Genomic DNA, 22,257 nt, shown 5'->3' on the forward strand with positions numbered 1-22,257 from the left:
CCACATTGGGATTTAAGCTCACAACCTCTGGATTGCTAATCGTAGCATCATAGAATCTTATACCACAGAAGGAGGCCTTTTGGCCCATCGTACCTGTGCCGGCTCTTTGAAAGAGCTATCCGATTAATCCCACTTCTCCGCTCTTTATAGCCCTGCAAATTTTACCTTTTCAATTATATATCCAATTCCCTTTTGGAAGTTACTATTGAATCTGCTTCCACCGCCCTTTCAGGCAGTGCGTTCCAGATCATAACAACTCGCTGTGTAAAAATATTTCTCCTCATCTCTGGTTCTTTTGCTAATTTTCTTAAATCTGTGTCCTGTGCTTACCGACCCTCCTGCCAGTGGAAACAGTTTCACCGTATTTACTCCATCTAATCCCCATATAATTTTGAACATCTCGATTAAATCTCCCCTTAACCTTCTCTGCTCTAAGGAGAACAATCCCAGCCTCTCTAGAATCTCCACATGACTGAAGTCCCTCATCCCCCATCCTGCAGATGGGCATGTCCATCCAAATTGCCATCCTCCTCCCCCTTGATAGACAAGCTTTTTGTTAGGATCGGCCAACTTTTTAACAAATTCTATTTTATGTAATGTAATACTTTTTTTTCCAACTTTCTTCTACACTCAGTAGACTCTTCCCCGTGCCAAGAGTGAGCACTAGTCTGTCCCATCCCTCCAGACACTGTGTCAGATGCCACTTTTCTTTTTCCCTTTCTAATAGAGGCACAATTCTCATTGGGCGCTGCTGCTCGGCAACAATTCCAAAACATATTGAAAATTCCTTTTCCTTTCATGCTTGGGGGGATCAAAACTGCGACTTCCAACACTAAGGACGCTTGTCTTTCACTTCCAGGCGTGCTTTTGGGTGCAAGTGATGAGAGATTTGCGGAATGGCGTGAAGCTGAAGAAGGTGCAAGAGAGACAATACAACCCCCTTCCTATTGAGTACCAGCTCACACCGTATGAAATGCTCATGGACGACATCCGATCCAGAAGGTACACCCTGCGGAAAGTCATGGTGAGTCATTGATACCAACCTGCTCGTGCACTGAGCTCGGCTTGGTTAAAAAAAAGGGGCGCCTGTGTGAACGAATTAAGGGTCATGGAGGGCTCCGATTTAAATATATTCATGAGGCGCCCCCCCCCCCCCAACTTGTCCCGCCTCCCTGCGACAGGCTTCTCGGCCGCCTCCAAAAAGTGCGTGGTTAAAATGACGCCGGGCGGGAGCTCATTGGGAACGCAGCAGCAAGTACTCAACCGCTATTTTAACCACTCACCCTCCCCGTTCCCCGTTGGACGTGCATGGTTAAAATCTAGGGCTTGTGAAGTAGCAACATTTAACCAACCATCGTGTGTTAGAATTTTTATATGCTGGGGGCAGGGAAGGGCCATGAGATTTTTATTACCTTTTGTAGTTTACAATGTGTACTGAATATCAATGCTTTAGTTTCGGTGGTTTATTTCTCAGCTCACTACACGTATCTACACACCGAAAGTCACACAGTTCCTCATGTGATATACGCACGTACATACTCAGCCTCTTAAACTGTTCGCTCTCACGGCAGTGCTTTCTGCCACTGAGCATTGTTTAATCTGTGTTGCAATATCCACTTTCTGAGGGTTGTGGTTATTTATTATAATAATCTAAAACAAAAACAAAAATTCTGGATTGCTGTTTGAACAACAGCCAGCCACTACCATGTCAATCACATGGCTCCACCTCAGAGCAGTAACTTAGTATCATGAAACAGTCAACAGAGCTGGACCGAGTTAGGTGATTAACGCCACCATTGTTGTCGAGTACTAAGCAGTGGAGTAGACCAGTAGAGAGATCATAAGAAAAGTCAGGGACATGAAAAGGTCACTTGACCCAACAAAAATCATCCCTCTCCTAAAACTGCTGCACTTTGAAAGCCCTACCTCGCAGATTGTTCCAAACATTTATCACTGTCTGAGTAAAGGAGGACATTATTTGTGTACGGTGTAAGTCAGTTTGCAACAGGTGTAAGTCTCACTAGAATGGTAATGTGCCAATAGCACTCAGTTGTCTGTATAATTATTTGCATAATTATTAACAGATGGTTGCAGATTTGGACAGATGGGGGGAGCATGCTAGTGGTGAGAGTCGAAAATTGCATGCGGGTACAATTTCAAGGGATTCAGACAATTAAAAGTTGTTAGCAGGATAGGTGTAGATAAATTCTTGCAGCCTTTGGAAATGCTTAATAGGGATCTAAACTTATTGGCAGCCTTTGCAAGCATGATTCAGCAGGTAAAGTGATAGAGCAACCCAGTCCCCAACACCCTGTTTGACGGCTGCTGAAGTGGAGGTGATGTTGCATGATGTGACTTGAGAAGGGTGGCACTTCACTGCACCATTCCCATAGATCAGCATTTCAGCATGCCCGCAGCACGGTGGAGACATGCGTGAGGCTGCAGCTGATCGGTTTGGGCATTGGCTGTACCAGTCCCTCGCAGCATTGTAGCTGATTCTGAATTCGCGTCTCTGATGACGCAGTCCTGAATTTACAGTTTCCTATGGTGGTTTCTAGCTAGGTGTTCTAGGGCTGCAGATGAGGTTAGTGGCAACTTGGTAGGTGAGGCCAATTAGGGTGCCCTGGATGTTGATCACCCTGGTGTGCCTTCATTCATACTGTGACACTGAAAGTATGTGGTGTGCTTTTGAGGAAGTGTCCGACATCACAGTCACATATCCTGCTGGTGACCATTGGGTCTGCTGTCCCAGTTTCCTTTGGGACTAGCAGCCTCCATTAATCATCTGTCAAAGTGAGGTATCCTCACCTCTGATGTGGGCGTGTGAGTACCAGCAAGTGGGCATACATCACCTCGCATGCCTGGCATCTCTCCATTGTTGCTTCTCATCTTCTTAACACCTAAGCTAGAGGGATTGCCATTAGAGAAATCCATTGGTGCCAGTAATGGCGCTGGGGGCAATAACAAATTTTTTAGAATTGGCACAAAGGTACACGAGAAACAAGGTGCCTGCAGAGGAAAAACAACAACAAAAAAAATCACGAATGGGCCATAAAAACACTTCCCTGTATATTACTGTGCCCTTTAAATGAACTTTTGCCTGACATGTCAGTCACTAGCAACGCTGGACACCGCTTTACACAATAAATGGGAGGATACTGAGAGGTGTAGAGTAAGTGAGGGGCCTTGGAGTGCATGTCCACGGATCCCTGAAGGTAGCAGGACAGGTAGATAAGGCGGTTAAGGAGGCATACGGGATACTTCCCTTTATTAGCCAAGGCATAGAATATAAGAGCAGGGAGGTTATGCTAGAACTGTATAAAACACTAGTTAGGCCACAGCTAGAGTACTGTGTACAGTTCTGGTCTCCACCATCACAGGAAGGATGTGATTGCACTAGAGAGGGTACAGAGGAGATTTACGAGGATGTTGCCAGGACTGGAGAATTTTAGCTAACAGGAAAGATTGGATAGGCTGGGGTTGTTTTCTTTGGAACAGAGGAGGCTGAGGGGAGATTTAATTGAGGTGTACAAAATTATAAAGGGCCTAAATAGAGTGGATAGGAAGGACTTATTTCCCTTAGCAGAGAAGTCAATAACCAGGGGGCATAGATTTAAAGTAATTAGTGGAAGGATTAGAGGGGATCTGAGGAAAAATTTTTTCACCCAGAGGGTGGTGGGGGTCTGGAACTCACAGCCTGAAAGGGTGGTAGAGGCAGAAATCCTCATCGCATTTAAAAAGTACTTGGATGTGCACCTGAAGTGCCGCAATCTACAAGACTACGGGCCAAGTGCTAGAAAGTGGGATTAGGCTGGGTGGCTCATTTTCGGCTGGTGCGGACCCGATGGGCTGAATGGTCTCATTCTTCACCGTAAATTTTCTGTGAAGGGCCCCGATATTAACGGGGGGGTGCGCACGGTGTATGCAGGAGAGCCCGGTAGCGGGCGAAGAACCCGGCAAGGACGGGGACGTGGAGGCAGCAGTGCTGATCTTAACGTTCGGGATTGGGTTGCTCAATCCCGATATTTTAATCCTCACCATCACCCGCCCATTGGGGATGGGCGGGGGGGGTGCGGGGGTTGTGGATAAACCGAGGCCCTAGTTTCCGGCCGTTGTTTACATGAACAGCAGTAAATTGCCTGCAGGATGTGCCTGCCCACGTTTCCATATTTAAGCGAAGCTCCTGATTGTGTTGGGTGGGAGGTTCCCGTGTCTGCCCCATCGATTTCACCCATTTTTATGCTCCATTTTGCCCCATCAGCACCCGTTTCCAGAATATATCGGAGTCTAAAATTGGCCCCAAGAAGTTCTTCCTCATACTTTCTTCAAAGATACTTTTCACTAGGTACTTTTCTGAGGTAATCTGGATCGACCTTATCTACCTGTAATATTTAATATTTCACAGACCTTTAGTGAAGTTCTTCTTTAATTGGCTCCATTCCAGACTGTAGAATTTGAATTTCATAAATCTTTGCTTGTGGTTCATTACCTTTACACTTGTTGCTCTTCTTGCACCTTTTCCAATGAATTCAGTTTTGTGGCATGGTGACCATAATTGAAAACAGTATTCCAGGTGTGGTCCATTGTAAATGCCAGTTGCAGCCATTGTTCCAGAGTGGAGACGGGCACAAATGGAGACGGGCCCCTCTATAGTAAAGCACGTGAAAGCTACATTGTACAGATTGACCTGCCACAGTCAGATTAAAGCTTATTAGAGGACGTATGAGGTTAATAAAACAAGATTAATAGCAGCCTTCGCTCATGGTAAACCCCCAACTGATAAAGGCATAATATTGTTTGAATTTTGAAAAACAACAATTAAACTTGTAAATTCAGTCAAGATGTGATTTAAATAAAGCAAAATGATGGAACGCAGTGGTTTTACTGAAAAATCACTAATGAAATAAAAACAGAAAATGCTGGAAAACACTCAGCAGGTCAGGCAGCAACTGTGGAGAGAGAGAGAAACAGAGTTAATGTTCCAGGTCGATGACCTTTCATTAGAAATGGACGATGTTAGAGAATTAACAGCGTTTAAGCAAGAACAAAAGGGAAAGTTCTATGATAGGGTGGGGGGCTGGAGCGATTTAATGACAAAAGGGATGATGGTGCAAGGCAAAAGTGGGTGGTAAAGGGACAAGTAAAGAAAGAAAAGATGGGTCCAGAGGAGATGTAAATGGTAACAGCAGAATAGTAGAGGGGGAGGGAAGCATGGAAAATCTGACTAATCACTAATGAGTTGGACCTCCGAATCTCTCTTGCTCCATGCGTGGTTTATTTTTCAGTAACCGCCAAGTCCTGATGTGTCTTCTACATATATTTTAAACCATTTTCTGTTACTCTGTAATAGACTATTTTCACAGTACGGTTAATACGTATTGATCTGTCTGAGTCTGCCCCAGGGCAGCACAAATAAAATTAATTATAACTATTTGCCCTGGTTAACACTATTGATGTGCCACATGCCTCTAATTAGACTGGAACACATCTTTTAGTCAGTTTGACCCTGGGTTTCTTTTTACAGAACTGCCTCACTCGTGGGGAGTGATAGTCGTTCTGGTTTAAAAATATTGCTATTTTAATGGATGTCATTCATAAAAATAAATACATTTATTTAGACGTGTTTACAGACTTTCTAGTTAGTCCTAGTTAGTGATGAGCAGCAATGAGAGTACAGGGTCTGAAAACACGTGGGCCAGTGATAGGAACATAGGAACAGGAGTAGGCCATTCAGCCCCTCGTGCCTGCTCCGCCATTTGAGAAGATCATGGCTGATCTGTGATCTAACTCCATATACCCGCCTTTGGCCCAAATCCCTTAATATCTTTGGTTGCCAAAAAGCTATCTATCTCACATTTAAATTTAGCAATTGAGCTAGTATCAATTGCTGTTTGCGGAAGAGAGTTCCAAACTTCTGCAACCCTTTGTGTGTAGAAATGTTTTCTAATCTCACTCCTGAAAGGCCTGGCTCTAATTTTTAGACTGTGCCCCCTACTCCGAGAATCCCCAACCAGCGGAAATAGTTTCTCTCTATCCACCCTATCTGTTCCCCTTAATATCTTATAAACTTCGATCAGATCACCCCTTAACCTTCGAAACTCTAGAGAATACAACCCCAATTTGTGTAATCTCTCCTCGTAACTTAACCCTTGAAGTCCGGGTATCATTCTAGTAAACCTATGCTGCACTCCCTCCAAGGCCAATATGTCCCTCCGACGGTGCGGTGCCCAGAACTGCTCCCAGTACTCCAGGTGCGGTCTGACCGTGATCCTGGTGCTTATGCCAGGATCGTGCCTGCTGCTGACCCTGCAGCAGGGGGAGGTTCTCCGATCCGCTGGTCGCTGGCGGGAGCCCGCGTGACTTGTGGGTGAATTTCAGGTGGCCAACTGTCCCCACAGGCTGGAAAATTGGCCCACTGGTGCCATCGGAAGGCGGTGCTGCATCCTCCTGGTACGATCATTTCATAAGAACATAAGAAATAGGAGCAGGAGTGGGCCAATCGGCCCCTCGAGCCTGCTCCGCCATTCAATAAGATCATGGCTGATCTGATCCTAACCTCAAATCTAAATTCATGTCCAATTTCCTGCCCGCTCCCCGTAACCCCTAATTCCCTTTACTTCTAGAAAACTGTCTATTTCTGTTTTAAATTTATTTAATGATGTAGCTTCCACAGCTTCCTGGGGCAGCAAATTCCACAGACCTACTACCCTCTGAGTGAAGAAGTTTCTCCTCATCTCAGTTTTGAAAGAGCAGCCCCTTATTCTAAGATTATGCCCCCTAGTTCTAGTTTCACCCATCCTTGGGAACATCCTTACCGCATCCACCCGATCAAGCCCCTTCACAATCTTATATGTTTCAATAAGATCGCCTCTCATTCTTCTGAACTCCAATGAGTAGAGTCCCAATCTACTCAACCTCTCCTCATATGTCCACCCCCTCATCCCCGGGATTAACCGAGTGAACCTTATTTGTACTGCCTCGAGAGCAAGTATGTCTTTTCTTAAGTATGGAGACCAAAACTGTATGCAGTATTCCAGGTGCGGTCTCACCAATACCTTAAAAACTGCAGCAATACCTCCCTGTTTTTTATATTCTATCCCCCTAGCAATAAAAGCCAACATTCCGTTGGCCTTCTTGATCACCTGCTGCACCTGCAAACTAACTTTTTGATTTTCTTGCACTAGGACCCCCAGATCCCTTTGTACTGCAGTACTTTCCAGTTGCTCGCCGTTAAGATAATAACTTGCTCTCCGATTTTTCCTGCCAAAGTGCATAACCTCACATTTTCCAATATTGTATTGCATCTGCCAAATCTCCGCCCACTCACCCAGCCTATCTATATCCCCTTGTAGGTTTTTTATGTCCTCCTCACTCTCTACTTTCCCTCCCATCTTTGTATCATCTGCAAACTTTGATATGTTACACTCGGTCCCCTCCTCCAAATCGTTAATATAGATTGTAAAGAGTTGGGGACCCAGCACCGACCCCTGCGGAACACAACTGGCTACAGGTTGCCAGTCCGAGAATGAACCATTTATCCCAACTCTCTGCTTCCTGTTAGATAACCAATCCTCCACCCATGCCAGAATATTACCCCTAATCCAGTGATTCTTTATCTTGAGCAATAATCTTTTATGTGGCACCTTGTCGAATTTCATGGCTCCCTCTGTAATGGAGCCAGTGAAAAGGGCCCTACTTCTTTCAGGGTAACGTTTGTTGCACTTCTTCCCCCCTCCCCCAGTCACATCGCCTCTAATGAGAGTGAGGTGGAAAGGGGTGAACGGAGGTTCTGCCATTTACAAGGCCATCACGGATACTGGCGGCGCAGTCCACGTTCCAGTGTATCTGGGTCCTGGCCTGTCTGCAGCACTCCTGTTAAGAGTTACAATGGGAATGCGCCAGAATGGCCATGGAACTCTGGTCCCGCAGTGCCTCAGAAATCCAGCTCTGGTTTTTTTTAAACTGTGTTTGCTGCGGACACAGTGCATGAAATGAAACTCCATCTAGCATGGAAAGTTTAGAAGTCTTCTAGGATCTTGTTTTTTTTTTACGAGGCTGTTGCTCGTGTTGAATAGATTTGGACCAAGCATTGCTAAACTGCTTCCTGTGTTACTGGGAAATACTGATGTCTGATTTCAAAAAATCTTAAGAGACTCAAATATTTTTGCTTCTTTTATTGTTTTTAACAAAGATATTTGCACCACACGTGGTATTTTGAACCCCACAGGTTTACAGTAACATTAATCCAACTGTAGGGAGTAGACCAAAGTAACCGTGACCTTGTACGATAGCTCATAAGGGGCTTGTGGCCTGACCACCCTCCACCTTGCGCTATTTTGTTATCACCTTGCTTAATTAAATGTTACTTTTTCTAATCCACATCTCTCCTGTCGGTGCTGACTGTCGCTGGGGTATAGTTCCATGGGAAAAGGCCTGAAATTGCTGTTACGCGTATTTGGCTGTGCATGCCGTTATTTGAACTTTCCATATAGAAGCTGCTGCTTCATACATAAGGGGAGGATGTTAATCTGCTGTTCCATATGAGAGGTCAATGGAGGGGCCTGTAGTTCCATACAACATACACCTATAGCTGTATCTATTAGGTTTTATAGGGTGAAGTCACTTGAAATCGGACAAAATGCTGGAATATGGGATTAGAGTAGACAGGGCTGATGGCCGGCGCGGACACGATGGGCCGAAGGGCCTCTATCCGTGCTGTATGACTCTATGACTCTCTATGACTCTATGACTCTCTATGAAATACACCTAATATTTAACTGAAGATTGGGATGAATAATACACTGTGAAACTGAGAGAGCAATAAAGGGCAAATTACATCAATGGTGCAATGTGAGCTATAAAGCGAACACTTATAGGTTAATAAGTTGAAGATTAATTAAAGCAGTATGCTCCCTGTACAGGTTTAAATGAGATTCTAAACCAAAGGGAATAGAAATTATTCAAATTCCAGGCCTAATTGCTGTGCGACATTGAATAATGATTATACTGTGTTAGTTTGGAATCCCTTCATTACTGCAGTTACATACGAACAATTACGGACAGGAAAAGACCCTCTGGTCCATCCAGCCTGTCCCACACAATTGTGATACCTTGTGCATCACAATATATAAACACTCCCCATCCCACCCAAAACCATGTAATCTCCTGGGAGAGGTGAAAAACCAGATAAAAACCCAGGCCAATTTGTGCGGTGGGGGGGGGGGAAACCTGGGAAATTCCTCTCCGACCCCCCCACCCCCACCCCGGCGATCGAAACTAGTCCAGGAGATCACTCTGGCCCTGAATTCTATGCTTTACCTGTCGTTTGTACGAGGTGTTCTCCGCCCCAGCCAGAAACAGGTCCAGCTCTCGCTTGAAGGAATTCAGCGAATCGCCGTCCACCGCACGAGCCGGCAGCCTGATCCTGAGGCCCACTATTCTCTGGGAAAAGAACCACCTCCTGACATCTAACCTCGCTCTGGCCTATACATCTTAAAATTATGACCCCTGGTCCTCCCTAACCTATTTAATTGGAACAAACTGTCAACTCGAACACAATCTATTCCCTTCATCGTCTTATGAACCTCGATCAGATCACCCCTAAGTCTATGCTTCTTTGAAGTGTGGAGACCCAGCTCTTTTAGCCTAGCTTGATAACTAAGATGTTTTAAACTGGGAATTAGTCTAGTGGCCCTCCTCTGCACCCTTTCCTAAACCTCAATATCACCCACCATGTGAGGAGACAAACTGGACAAAGTATCCCAACTGAGGCCTGACCAAGGTCTTGTACTGTAGTATGCTTTATCTTATAGTCAGTTGTCCTATAAATGCACCCTAACACCACATTCACTCTAGCTATCACTTCATGGCATTGCTCATGAACCTTTAGCGATTAATGTACTAGAACGCCCAGATCTCTTTCTCCACCTTTTTTAATGCTTTACCCTGAAGGGTGTATATATGTTGAGCATTCGCCCTGCCCACATGAATAACACTGCACTTCTCCAAATTGAACATCATTTGCCAGTCATGAGCCCAGTCCCCCAACACATCAAGATTAGTCGGAAGCAGTCGAAGATCGTCTATAGTTGCTGTCAAAATGGATTAAATTACCACGCTGCTGGCATGTACAGTCTTATTGATTTAGAAATGGACGAGAACATATTTGAGTCAAGTGGTAACCTTCATTTTAGGACAGTTAGATACCATAGAATCTTACAGGACAGAAGGAGCCCATTCGGCCCATCATGCCTTTGCCAGCTCTTTGAAAGAACTGTCTAATTAGTCCCACTCCCCTGCTCTTTCCCCATAGCCCTGCCAATTTTTCCTTTTCAAGTCTATATCCAATTCCCTTTTGAAAGTTACTATTGAATCTGCTTCCACCACCCTTTCAGGCAGCGCACTCCAGATCATAACAATTCGCTGCATAAAAAAATGTCTCCTCATCAACCCCTGGTTCTTTTGCCAATTATCTTAAATCTGTGTCCTCTGATTAGTGACGCACCTGCCAGTGGAAATAATTTCTCCTTATTTACTCTATCAAAAGCTCTCATAATTTTGAACACCTCTATTAAATCTCCACTTATCCTTCTCTGCTCTAAGGAGAACGATCCCAGCTGTCTGAAGGGCCTGCACATGCTGTAATCCTGAGAGGGTGGCATCAATTTAAACCATTTAAATTGATGGTTGTAAAATCATGTGTAGCACACACCCAACTTTCCAATATGCACTTCTGTCAGTTGAGGCTGCCCGCCAATAATGTGAAATTGAAAACGACTCCATTATGTAATCTTTCTCACGATGTATTTCTCCTTCTAGAGTAATAATTTACTCCGTAGGGATATAGAAATCAATTACTTCAAGGAAGCTGGTGATGCTTGTTTTTCACAAGTTTGAAAATGATATAGAATTGATGACTCACCCCCTGACCATTCCATGATTTCAAGATCCATAGGAACAGGAGTAGGCCATTCAGCCCCTCTAGCCTGTTCCGCCATTCACTTAGATCGTGGCTGATCTGTATCTTAACTCCATCTCCCCGCCTTGGTTCCCTAACCCTTAATACCCTTGCTAACAAAAATTTATCAATCTCAGTTTTGAAATTTTCAATTGACCCCCAGCCTCAATAGTTTTTTGGGGGAGAGCTCCAGTTTCCACTACCCTTTGTGTGAAGAAGTGCTTCCTGACATCAACCTTGAACTGTCTAGATCTAATCTTAAGATTATGCCCCCTTGTTCTGGACTCCCCCACCAGAGGAAATAGTTTGTCTCCATCTACCCTATCAAATCCTTTAATCATCCTAAACACCTCAATTAGATCACCCCCTTAATCGTCTATACTCAAGGGAATACAAGTCTAGTCTATTTTTTATTATTCATTCATGGGATGTGGGCATCGCTGGCAAGGCCAGCATTTATTGCCCAATCCTAATTGCCCTTGAGAAGGTGGTGGTAAGCTGCCTTCTTGAACCGCTGCAGTGGCTCACCACCACCTTCTCGAGGGCAATTAGGGATGGGCAATAAATGCCGGCCTTGCCAGCGACGCCCACATCCCGTGAACGAATAAAAAAAATTAAAAAAAGTCCGTGTGGTGAAGGTTCTCCCACAGTGCTGTTAGGAAGGGAGTTCCAGGATTTTGACCCAGCGACAATGAAGGAACGGCGATATATTTCCAAGTCATGCAACCCATCCTCATAATTTAACCCTTTTAGCCCCGGTATCATTCTGGTGAATCTGCGCTGCACCCCCTCCCAGGTCAATATATCCTTCCTGAGGTGTGGTGTTCTCTTTCAGTCTGCTCTATGCCTCAGAAAACTCTTTGCTTCCCTGTCTATTTGTGCCCAGGATTCCAGTGCACCACAGACGTTTGACGTACAGAAGGAGGCCATTAGGCCCATTCCTATCATATCTGTGCTGCTTGAGCAGTCCAAAACTAATCTCAAGGCCCTGTTAGCTTCCCATAGCCCTTTAGATTCCTCATCCCATTCCATTTTCCCAAGATTCGATCTTGGGTTGATTTTCATCTACAGGTGTAAGTCAGTTCGAAACGTTTAAGAACTAATACACAGTTCTTAACCATTAAGAATGGAACAGTCAAGTGCTAATAGTGCTCAGTTCTCCAGTGTGAGTTAATTTGCATATTTATTCACAGCAGCAGATGTAGAATCAGATGGGTTTAGGGAGCACAGCAGTAGTGGGAGAGGAGAATGCAAGTGACATTTAAAGGGATTGGACTAGTTAAAGGGAAGATGCACAGTACGGGACAAAAATTCAGAAAGCTTTTGGAGAGGACCAGAAGGCATCTCAACACATTGGCAACCCTTGGCAAGGCTGAAGGGGCACGGCATTAAGAAGTGGCAGGCAAAAATAAAGGGAAGGGAGACCCTGTGAAGTGTTGGAGCAGCCCATTACCCAACCTCCCTCCCATCATTTGATGGCTGTTCATGTTACGGTGGTGCAGCATGTGTTGCTTGTGAGGAGGGTCACCCTCTGTGCCACTCCAGATCACCAATCCAATAGGATAGCAGTGCAGGAGTTAAAGTACAAGTTTCAGCCCAAAATTGATCGTCACTAGGTTGGCCTGGCATTCCAAGATGGTTTCTTCACTTCTTCCGAACACGTCACCTTGGAGGTTACTCTTTGAGAGATTTGTTGCTGCCAGTAATGGTGCTGAGGGCCAAAAGAATAATCATTAAGAACCACTGGCATAAAGGGTCATGACAGCCCAAGTGCCAGCAGAAAAAGAACTAAAATTAGGGGTTACGGGGAGCAGGCAGGAAATTGGACATGAATTTAGATTTGAGGTTAGGATCAGATCAGCCATGATCTTATTGAATGGCGGAGCAGGCTTGAGGGGCCGATTGGCCTACTCCTGCTCCTATTTCTTATGTTCTTATGTTCTTAAAACTAAAATCAAAAACGGCCCAGAAGTGGCTGAAAACACTTCCCTTTGGGTTGTGCGGCCTCTAAATCAACTCTCGCCTGAACTGTCAGCCCCTGACAACCCTGGACGTCATGGGGGTAACTTTGAACATGGGGTGGAGCGGGGAGGTGGGGTGGGGATTAAAACTGGCGGAATCAGATCGACTGCTGAATGGAAAGGAAAATCGGAGGAGGTGTATAATGGGCAGCCGTTCCGATATGGCCAGTTTTATGCCCCCGCTGAAGTTGAAAGTTAATCCCCGTGTACCCTGGTGGTGGATTACACTCGCAATCCTGCACCCTGCGAAATTGAATGCGAGATGACCCAACTCCCTTGATGATGTTCCTGCCCGATTTTGGTGGGAGCTTTAGATGCCTTCACGAAAAACTGTTGTAGAATTACATGAATTGGGCGTCAGCTGGGCTGGGACCCATCAACCTCTGGGAAATATTTACAAACAGGATGGTCAATGAACAGGTCGATGTCCGTCATACAGAAATAACTGGAACAGAAACGGAAACAAAAAATTCAACTTCTTGTTGGGGAGAATCGCAGGGCGATCTCGTTTTATGTTGCCGCAGATCCCTCTAGCTTTCCCCAGCTTCCCCGGCAGCACTTTCTCTTGGAAAAGGTTTATTGTAGTTTGTTTTGGACTTAAATGTTTGAGATTTGAATGTATTTTCCAAAACAAAGCAAGGCACAAGTACAGATATAACCTCTGTCTTAATCTCCAGTTCAAGGTTACGAGCAATTAAACGCAGCATCCTTGCAGGCACAGTTTCATTGATTTTGACACTATTAAAAGGAAAATACATTCTCACAGTGATAGCCTCGGGCAGCATGGAATGTGATGTTTCCCATGATTTTAAAAACTTGGAGGACGCTGAAAAGATACATTCATGTTATATTCCAGCCGAGGCTGAGTTTACTTTCTTGACCTAATTTTGTTGATATCTGAAATGTTTCTTTATTGGAGACTAAGGTCAGAATTCTGGACAAATGTAAGGTTATGATAAATGTAAAACAATGCAGGAAATCATATTAACCAGCCAATAGGTGTGAACAGTTTTTCAAAATGACCCGATTTTAACTGGAGGCGAGGGGCTTGGGGCTGGCCAGAATGTGCCTGTTAGAATAGTGGGTAGCATGAGGCCAGTGAGGATACCCTATCCAAAATGCTCCTTTGGTGTAGTAATGCTCTGTTTGAAAAGGTGGTGCGATTTCTGTGTGACTAATTCGCATTCCTCTGCAGGTTAATGGTAACATCCCTCTAAAACTGAAGAAAAGCGCCCATGAAATGATCCTGGATTTTATCCGCTCGCGGCCTCCATTAAATCCTGTGAGTACGGCAGATCTTTTTACGGATCGTAACAACTATGATTGACTTGCAAGGCACCATGATAAGTTTGGGCGACGCCAGGAGTGTGAATCACACGATTAGAAAGTTACTTGAGCCGAGATTTCTGTAACTGACTTGATTTCCTTGACTGGAATTTTAAACATTGTCCATTGGAGTGGAGTTTGTGCTTGTCAAACCCGTTCATGTTTATTGATTAATTAGTGGATTCCCCATGGCATTGCCCATATAGAGTGAAGCCAAAGTGAATTCAAGTATAATAATATTAAGACAAAATACAATAATTACATAAAACGTACAGCACAGAAACAGGCCATTCAGCCCATCAGGTTGATGCCGGTGTTTATGCTCCACACGAACCTCCTCCCACCTTACATCATCTCACCCTATCGGATAACCTTTTATTCCTTTCTCCCTCATGTACTTATCTAGCTTCCCTTTAATTAACTATAAAATATAGAACATATAATATAATACATTATATACTAAAAGAACATATTAAGTATAATGTAATGATATTTAATAGAATGTATAATAGACAAAAACCATCATGAAAAGAATGTAAACTGTAATTTTAAAAAAGGGATGAAGATGAGAAACTTTGATGATTTAAGTATGGGGAGACCCACAGTATGAAACTGTGGAAGACATTTTGATTGAAGTGCCTGTTCGACCTGGAAAATCTGAAAAGAAATGAGATGTAATCTGGGGAGTACAGAGCTAGCTCCATCTGTCAAACGTGTACAATTAATGAACGATGAAGTATATGAACATTGATTTGTGTTAAAGTGGGGTGGATTGTGCTAGCCTTGCTTTGACCACCCTAACACGGTTTCAATGGATTTCCCTGTGTCCAAATTGAAATGAATTGTGTAATGTCGAGTGTAATGTATTCAAGTCTGCTGACAGTACAAAACTAGGTGGGAAAGTAAGCTGTGAGGAGGACACAAAGAGTCTGCAAAGGGATATAGACAGGTTAAATGAGTGGGCAAGAAGGTGGCAGATGGAGTGTAATGTGGGGAAATGTGAGGTTATTCACTTTGGTAGGAAGAATAGAAGAACAGAATATTTGTTAAATGGTGAGAAACTATTAAATGTTGGTGTTGAGGGAGACTTGGGTGTCTATGTACAAGAAACACAAAAAGTTAGCATGCAGGTACAGCAAGCAATTAGGAAGGCAAATGGAATGTTGGCCTTTATTGCAAGGGGGTTGGAGTACAAGATTAAGGAATTCTTATTACCATTGTACAGGGCTTTGATGAGACCTCACCTGGAGTACTGTGTACAGTTTTGGTCTCCTTATCTAAGGAAAGATATACTTGCCTTAGAGGCGGTGCAGCGAAGGCTCACTAGATTAATTCCTGGGATGAGAGGGTTGTCCTTTGAGGCAAGGTTGAGTAAAATGGGCCTATACTCTCTGGAGTTTAGAAGAATGAAAGGTGATCTAATTGAAACATATAAGATTATGAAGGGGTTTGACAGGGTAGATGTTGAGAAGTTGTTTCCCATGGCTGGAGAGTCTAGAACTAGGGGGCATAGTCGCAGGATAAAGGGTCGGCCATTTAAGAATGAGATGAGGAGGAATTTCTTCACTCAGAGAGTTGTGATTCTTTGGAATTCTCTACCCCAGAGGGCTGTGGATGCTCAGTCATTGAATAGATTCAAGGCAGAGATAGACAGATTTCTGGACTCTACGGGAATCAAAGGATATGGGGATTGGGCAGGAAAGTGGAGTTGAGGTCGAAGATCAGCCATGATCTGGTTGAGTGGCGGAGCAGGCTCGAGGGGCCATGTGGCCTACTCCTGCCCCTATTTCTTATGCACTTATGTTTTTAAGAGGAAGTACAGTAAATCAAAAAAGGCAAATCAAGCACTGGAGTTCATTTCTAGAGGGATAGAATTGAAAAGCAAAGAAGTTATGTTAAACTTGTATAGAACCTTGGTTAGACCACACTTGGGGTAACAGATGCGCACAGTTCTGGTCTCCATATTATAGAAAGGATATAGAGGCATTGGAGAGGGTGCTAAAAAGATTCACAAGGATGATTCCAGAACTGAGAGGATATCTTTATCAGGAAAGGCTGAACAGGCTGGGGCTCTTTTCTCTAGAAAAGAGAAGACTGAGGGGTGACCTGATAGGGGTCTTTAAGTTAATGATAGGGTTTGATAGGGTAGACGTAGAGAAAATGTTTCCACTTGTGGGGGAGTCCAAAACTAGAGGTCATAAATATAAAATAGTCGGTCTTAAATCCAATAGGGAATTCAGGAGAAACTTCTTTACCCAGAGAGTGGTAAGAATGAGGAACTCGCTGTCACAAGGAGTAGTTGAGGCAAATAGAATAGATACATTTAAGGGGAAACTAGATAAGCACATGAGGGAAAAAGGAATAGAAGGGTATACTGATAGGGTTAGATGAAGTAGGGAAGGAGGAGGCTCGAGTGGAGCATAAACGCCGGCATAGACCAGTTGGGCCGAATGGCCTGTTTCTATGCTGTAGTTTCGATGTAAGTACCAGGAAGGCCAGTGGGGAACCGCACTGGTGTTGAAAGGCTGACTTCTAGAAGATTTTCTTAGGATGTGCCAGGAACAACATTGGGGAGCAGCAAAAGGAGCTGGGGGCCCAACTTCTAAAATTTGATTGTGTTGGGAGTAAAGGTAGGCTGAACAAGAGGCCCAATGGGACCAGCGACCCAGGCAGTGAAGATAGAAATCAGGGGACACTGGAGAATGGGCTGCTGAGCGGGCAATGGAAAGGGACTCAAAGAACTGTCTGGGGGCAGACACGCCAGGCAGCGGCACATTAAATTCAAACAACAAATTTTAAAATTGAAAATGAAGTTAAAAACCAAGTTACCTGAGAAAAAAAATTACTTTTTTATTAAAAACAACATGGCGGAAACGTTACAGCGGTTTGCTCGCAGACGCTGTACCTAGATGGTAACTCAGTGGCCAGAGCGTGGAACTTCAGGCAGACTTAAAACAGGTTCTTACAAGTATTCTAGCACCACTGCCTGTCACATTAATGTGAAAATCCCACTAAATGTGTGACAGTTCAGGCATCACCAGAGACCATAAGACCATAAGAGAAAGGAGCAGGAGTAGGCCATTCGGCCCCTCAAGCCTGCTCCACCATTTAATGAGATCATGGCTGATCTGATTTTCACCTCAACTTCACTTTCCCGCCCTTTCCCCATATCCTTTGACTCCCTTGCTGATCAAAAATTTGTCTAACTCAGCCTTGAATGTATTCAATGACTCAGCCTCCACAGCTTTTTGGGGTAAAGAATTCCAAAGATTCACAACCCTCTGGGAGAAGAAATTCCTCCTCATTTCTGTCTTAAATGGGCGACCCCTTATTCTGAGACTATGCCCCCTAGTTTTAGATTCCCCCATGAGGGGTAACATCCTCTCAGAATCTACCCTATCGAGTCCCCTCAGAATCTTGTATGTGGGCAGAATTAATATTGAAAAACCCACGGAGAGTGTTGATATAGGAATTTTAAATGCAAGGGTGACAGGATGTGCTGTTCTTAATAATATAAAGATTTCTACACTAACATTTTAGCCGATGATAATTTTTTGACAGTGTCCCTGTGAACAGCATCAAAATGAATATGGATGATCTGAACTAGTAGGCAGTTATAACAGAGGCCAGAAAGTTTAAAGAGGCATTTGGGATGAAATTGGTCTTCGGCAATAGAGCAAAACAGACGATAGCAAATCGACAGCCTGTTGTACACCTCACCCGAATTTCTTCTTCATTGAAGTCAATGGAATCGGGCGGGTGTAAAACGAGCTGCCGATTCGCTATCTCCCATTTGCTCACTTTCACTCCCATTATCTCCTTTTCAGGGAATTGTTTTTTATTTCCTCTTGTTGATTCGGTTTCTTGAACAGCTAGGAACAAATTGGAGCTGCAGTGGTTTCTGCTGAAAGGAGGTTGCCCATCAGTGAGTCTAGTGCAGTTTTTGCAGATATGTTATTTTTTTCAGCTATCACTATATGCAATTGATGTGGTTTCATCATGAATAACATTCTTCATTTCGTGCATGCAAACCATTACTAAAAAGCTTAACAAACTTCATTGGTGGCAATATCCCTTCTAGAGACTACCAAACCATATCACTAGCAGATGATAAATTAACGTCAATTTGTTAATATTGAAACATCACAGAAGGAACAGCGGATAGCGGTATGAGGGTAGTTGGTGGACACCGTTTCACAAAGACTCAACTTGTTAACTGGGGAGGGAGATTGAATCTACGAACCTGCTGCAGAAAGATCTCTCACATCACACACTACTACAAACAGCACTGTTTTTTGTCCATGGGCACACTGGAAGAAGAGTAGGGGATGGGAGGAGTGACAATTTTCTGAGATGGAGTGCCCGACCTCAGCTGCAGCTATCTGGAAGGGAGAAGGAATAAGATGATGATTTTGCTAACATCCCTGTCAGTGTCCCCTGATCAGTTATATGCCTGGAGAAGTGATATTAAAACCTAGCTTTTGGTCACCTGTCTTAATGTCTCCTTATGTGGCTCGGTGTCAAATTTTGTTTGATGATGCTCCTGTGAAACGCCTTAGGACGTTTTACTATGTTAAAGGTGCTATATAAATGCAAGTTGTTGTTGTAAGAGAAATATATATGTATATAAATGTATACATATATATATATATATATTTGTCAATAGCCCTCATGGGAAAACATAAAATGACGATTACCTGGATTTTGTCATCGCTGTTCGTTGGCTAAGAGTTTTTCTTGTTTTTTTTTGTTCCGAGTCAGACTTTTAACTGTTGTTATTTTCTCTGGGGCACAGGCATCCGCACGGAAGCTGAAGCCAACTCCACCACGCCCACGAAGCCTTCATGAAAGAATATTAGAAGAAATCAAGTCTGAGCGAAAACTGCGGCCAGTATCACCCGACGAGATCAGGCGCAGCAGATTTGGTGAGACCGCAGAGCTGAAATTGCCATTTTACACAAGTGTCTGTTTAGAGATTTTTTTTTCTCTTTATTTGCCAAGAAGTAACAAAGATACACCGAGAGACCGTATACATTTCCATTTAAAAGTCAACATAGGATCCTGCAATTCTTTTTTGTAACATTTTTAATTAATCTTAACGAGGAGGAAAAGGAGAGAACCCAAAACAAGAAGTTAAAAAGTGCTGAGGTTGACAGGCACAGTTTGAATAACGCCTCCTGTTGGCTGATTATTACATAGCTGTCTTTAAAAATGTGCTGCGTAATGTTTTAAACCATGATTTCAAACAACTACTGTACTACGTGCAGTTCAAAATCACCTGCCGGTAGCTAATCCCAGAGCAGCATTACTAAAGGTGGCTGCAGCCTGTACAACTCTCCTGGCTGCTGGGACCATGTGACTGTGAGCAATATCCATGGGAACCGGTTGGAGTCAATAAGAGAAGTAGGAAGTAGAAACAAATTGTATTTAAATAGCACCGTATCATGTCCTCAGAATGTCCCAAAGCACGTCACAACCAATGAATTACTTTTGATGTGCAGTCGCAGTTATTATGTTAGATAAGTACATGAGGGAGAAAGGAATAGAAGGATATGCAGATAGAGTTAGATAAAGTAGGGTGGGAGGAGGCTCGTGTGGAGCATAAACACCAGTATAGACCAGTTCAGCTGAATGGCCTGTTTTAATGCTGTACATTCTATGTAATTCTATGTTGGCAACAGCAACAGCCAATTTGTACACAAAGAGCAAAGAAATGAACAGCCAGGCAATCTGTTTTTGGTGGAGTTTTAAAAAAAAATGTATTCACTCTCGGGATGTGAGCGTCGCTGGCAAGGCCGGGATTTATTGCCCATCCCTAGTTGCCCTTGAGAAGGTGGTGATGGGCCTTCTTCTTGAACCGTTGCAGTCCGTGTGGTGAAGGGACTCCCACGGTGCCGTCAGGTAGGGAGTTCCAGGATTTTGACCCAGCGACGATTATATATTTCCAAGTCAGGATGGTGTGTGACTTGGAGGGGAACTTGAAGGTGACGGTGTTCCCATGCACCTGTTGGCCTTGTCCTTCTAGGTAGTTGAGGGAGGAATGCAGGTCTCAGAGTCAGGAAAACTCCCTTCTCTTCTTCGAACAGTGCCATGGGATCTTTAACATTCACCTGAATCAGCAGACAGGGTTTCGTTTTAATGTCTCATCCAAAAAATGGTGCCTTCAAACATCCATTCCTCCCACTGTCCTGCACTGAAGTATTAGCTTAGATTACAGCCCACAACCTTTTGACTCAGAATTGAGAATGCTACCAACTGAGCCAAAGTGACACGTGTAACGAACATACAAAATTGACGGGCAGGAAAAGACCAGTTGGTCCATCAAGCCTGCCCCACAAACCATGGTGGCCGGAGCATCAGGACTAAACACTTCCTCCCTCCCCACAGCCATGTAATCTCCTGGCTGAGGCAAGAAAAGAGAAAAATCCTAGGGCCAATAAGGGAAAAAATAATCTGGAAAATTCCTCAGGCAATCGAAACCAGTCCAGGAGTTCACCTGGACCAAGTGTTATCTATAAAGACACTTACCTTCTATATGATGTGATCTCTGCCTCAGTCAAGAACCAGTCCAGCTCCCTGTTGAAGGTAACCAGCAAAGCTGGACATTGAAAGTACCACTGATCAATCAATGTTAAAAGTCCATGTTCTGGGATTCAACTCAAGAGCATTTGATTAAAGCTGCGACAAGTTATTTTAACCCTATGTAACTTGCCAGTTTTCAAATATTGTGTGCAATTTGAGGCATCCTACCTTCAACATGATATTAATACAATAGAGTTCAAAGAAGAGTGGTAAGTATTTTGAATCAAACTTAATTAGGAGAGGCTGACAGAACTGAACTTGTTCTCACTAGAGAGAAGAAATGTGAAAGGGATGCGCTCCACATCTTTAAAGTGCCAAGAAGAATAGGTAATGGAATGCATAAATTAATGTTAGCAGGTTATTTAATTCAAACTACGTTTATAGAACTAGTAGGCAGGAATACAAATTAAGCAAGCTTCGGACAAGGGCTTAAGGTGAGAACATTTTTTCCCACTACAGAGCAGTGTTGGTGTGGAATAGATGGAGTGAAACTGGACACGGGTATATTACGTGTGTTGTAATGTTACATTGATGTCATGGAGAGATTTCCAAGGCGAAAGTTTTGGGTTTTTGGAGTTTTACTGTTGATTACTCCTCTCCTCGCAAGCTGGGAGTGCCCATGACGACGCAAACTGTATATGATCTGTTGGTAGGAGTTGGGTTTGAGAGGCTGAACAGCTCAGGGCAGATTTCCCTCTTTTCGTGCTTGGGAATAAATAATTCTCACAGGTATTGGCAGCGAAATGGCAGAAATGATAAAATAATTGCTTTGCGTCTCAGTATTTAGCAGGGAGACTAACATGGTGGACATGACATTAGAAGAAGAGATCAAAAAAGATATAAAGACATTTAAGATAGAAAGGAGGGAGATAATTGATAAACTAATCAAACTTAGAGAGGATAAAACCCCATGCACGGATGGATTGCATCCGTGCATATTAACAGAGTTAGGGAGGAGATAGCAGAGGCAGTATTACATATATGTAAAAATTCATTAGAAAAGGGAATAGTGCCAGAGGACTGGGGGACAGCTAATGTGATTCCTATATTTAAAAAAGGAGATAGAACCAGTCCAGGGAATTATAGACCAATTAGCTTAACTTTGGTGGTAGGAAAGATTTTTTACATTTTTTTTTATTCGTTCATGGGATGTGGGCATTGCTGGCGAGGCCAGCATTTATTGCCCATCCCTAATTGCCCTCGAGAAGGTGGTGGTGAGCTGCCTTCTTGAACCGCTGCAGTCCGTGTGGTGAAGGTTCTCCCACAGTGCTGTTAGGAAGGGAGTTCCAGGATTTTGACCCAGCGACGATGAAGGAACAGCGATATATTCCCAAGTCGGGATGGTGCGTGACTTGGAGGAGAACGTGCAGG

At 43.7% G+C, this 22,257-nt stretch overlaps 1 protein-coding gene across 5 annotated transcripts in view; it reads left to right on the forward strand.

Moving 5' to 3' along the window:
* LOC137310398 (protein spire homolog 1-like) overlaps positions 1-22,257 on the forward strand; it is a 280,950-nt gene that overhangs the window by 184,090 nt on the left and 74,603 nt on the right. For all 5 annotated transcript variants that reach the window (XM_067978235.1, XM_067978246.1, XM_067978243.1 and 2 more), the window contains 3 exons: positions 860-1,024; positions 14,174-14,260; positions 19,100-19,229. In XM_067978235.1, the coding sequence (XP_067834336.1) occupies positions 860-1,024; positions 14,174-14,260; positions 19,100-19,229 (382 nt within the window). The remainder of the gene's footprint in view (positions 1-859; positions 1,025-14,173; positions 14,261-19,099; positions 19,230-22,257) is intronic.

The sequence above is a fragment of the Heptranchias perlo genome, chromosome 3, assembly GCF_035084215.1.
Source record: "Heptranchias perlo isolate sHepPer1 chromosome 3, sHepPer1.hap1, whole genome shotgun sequence".
NCBI classification, from domain to species: Eukaryota; Metazoa; Chordata; class Chondrichthyes; order Hexanchiformes; family Hexanchidae; genus Heptranchias; species Heptranchias perlo.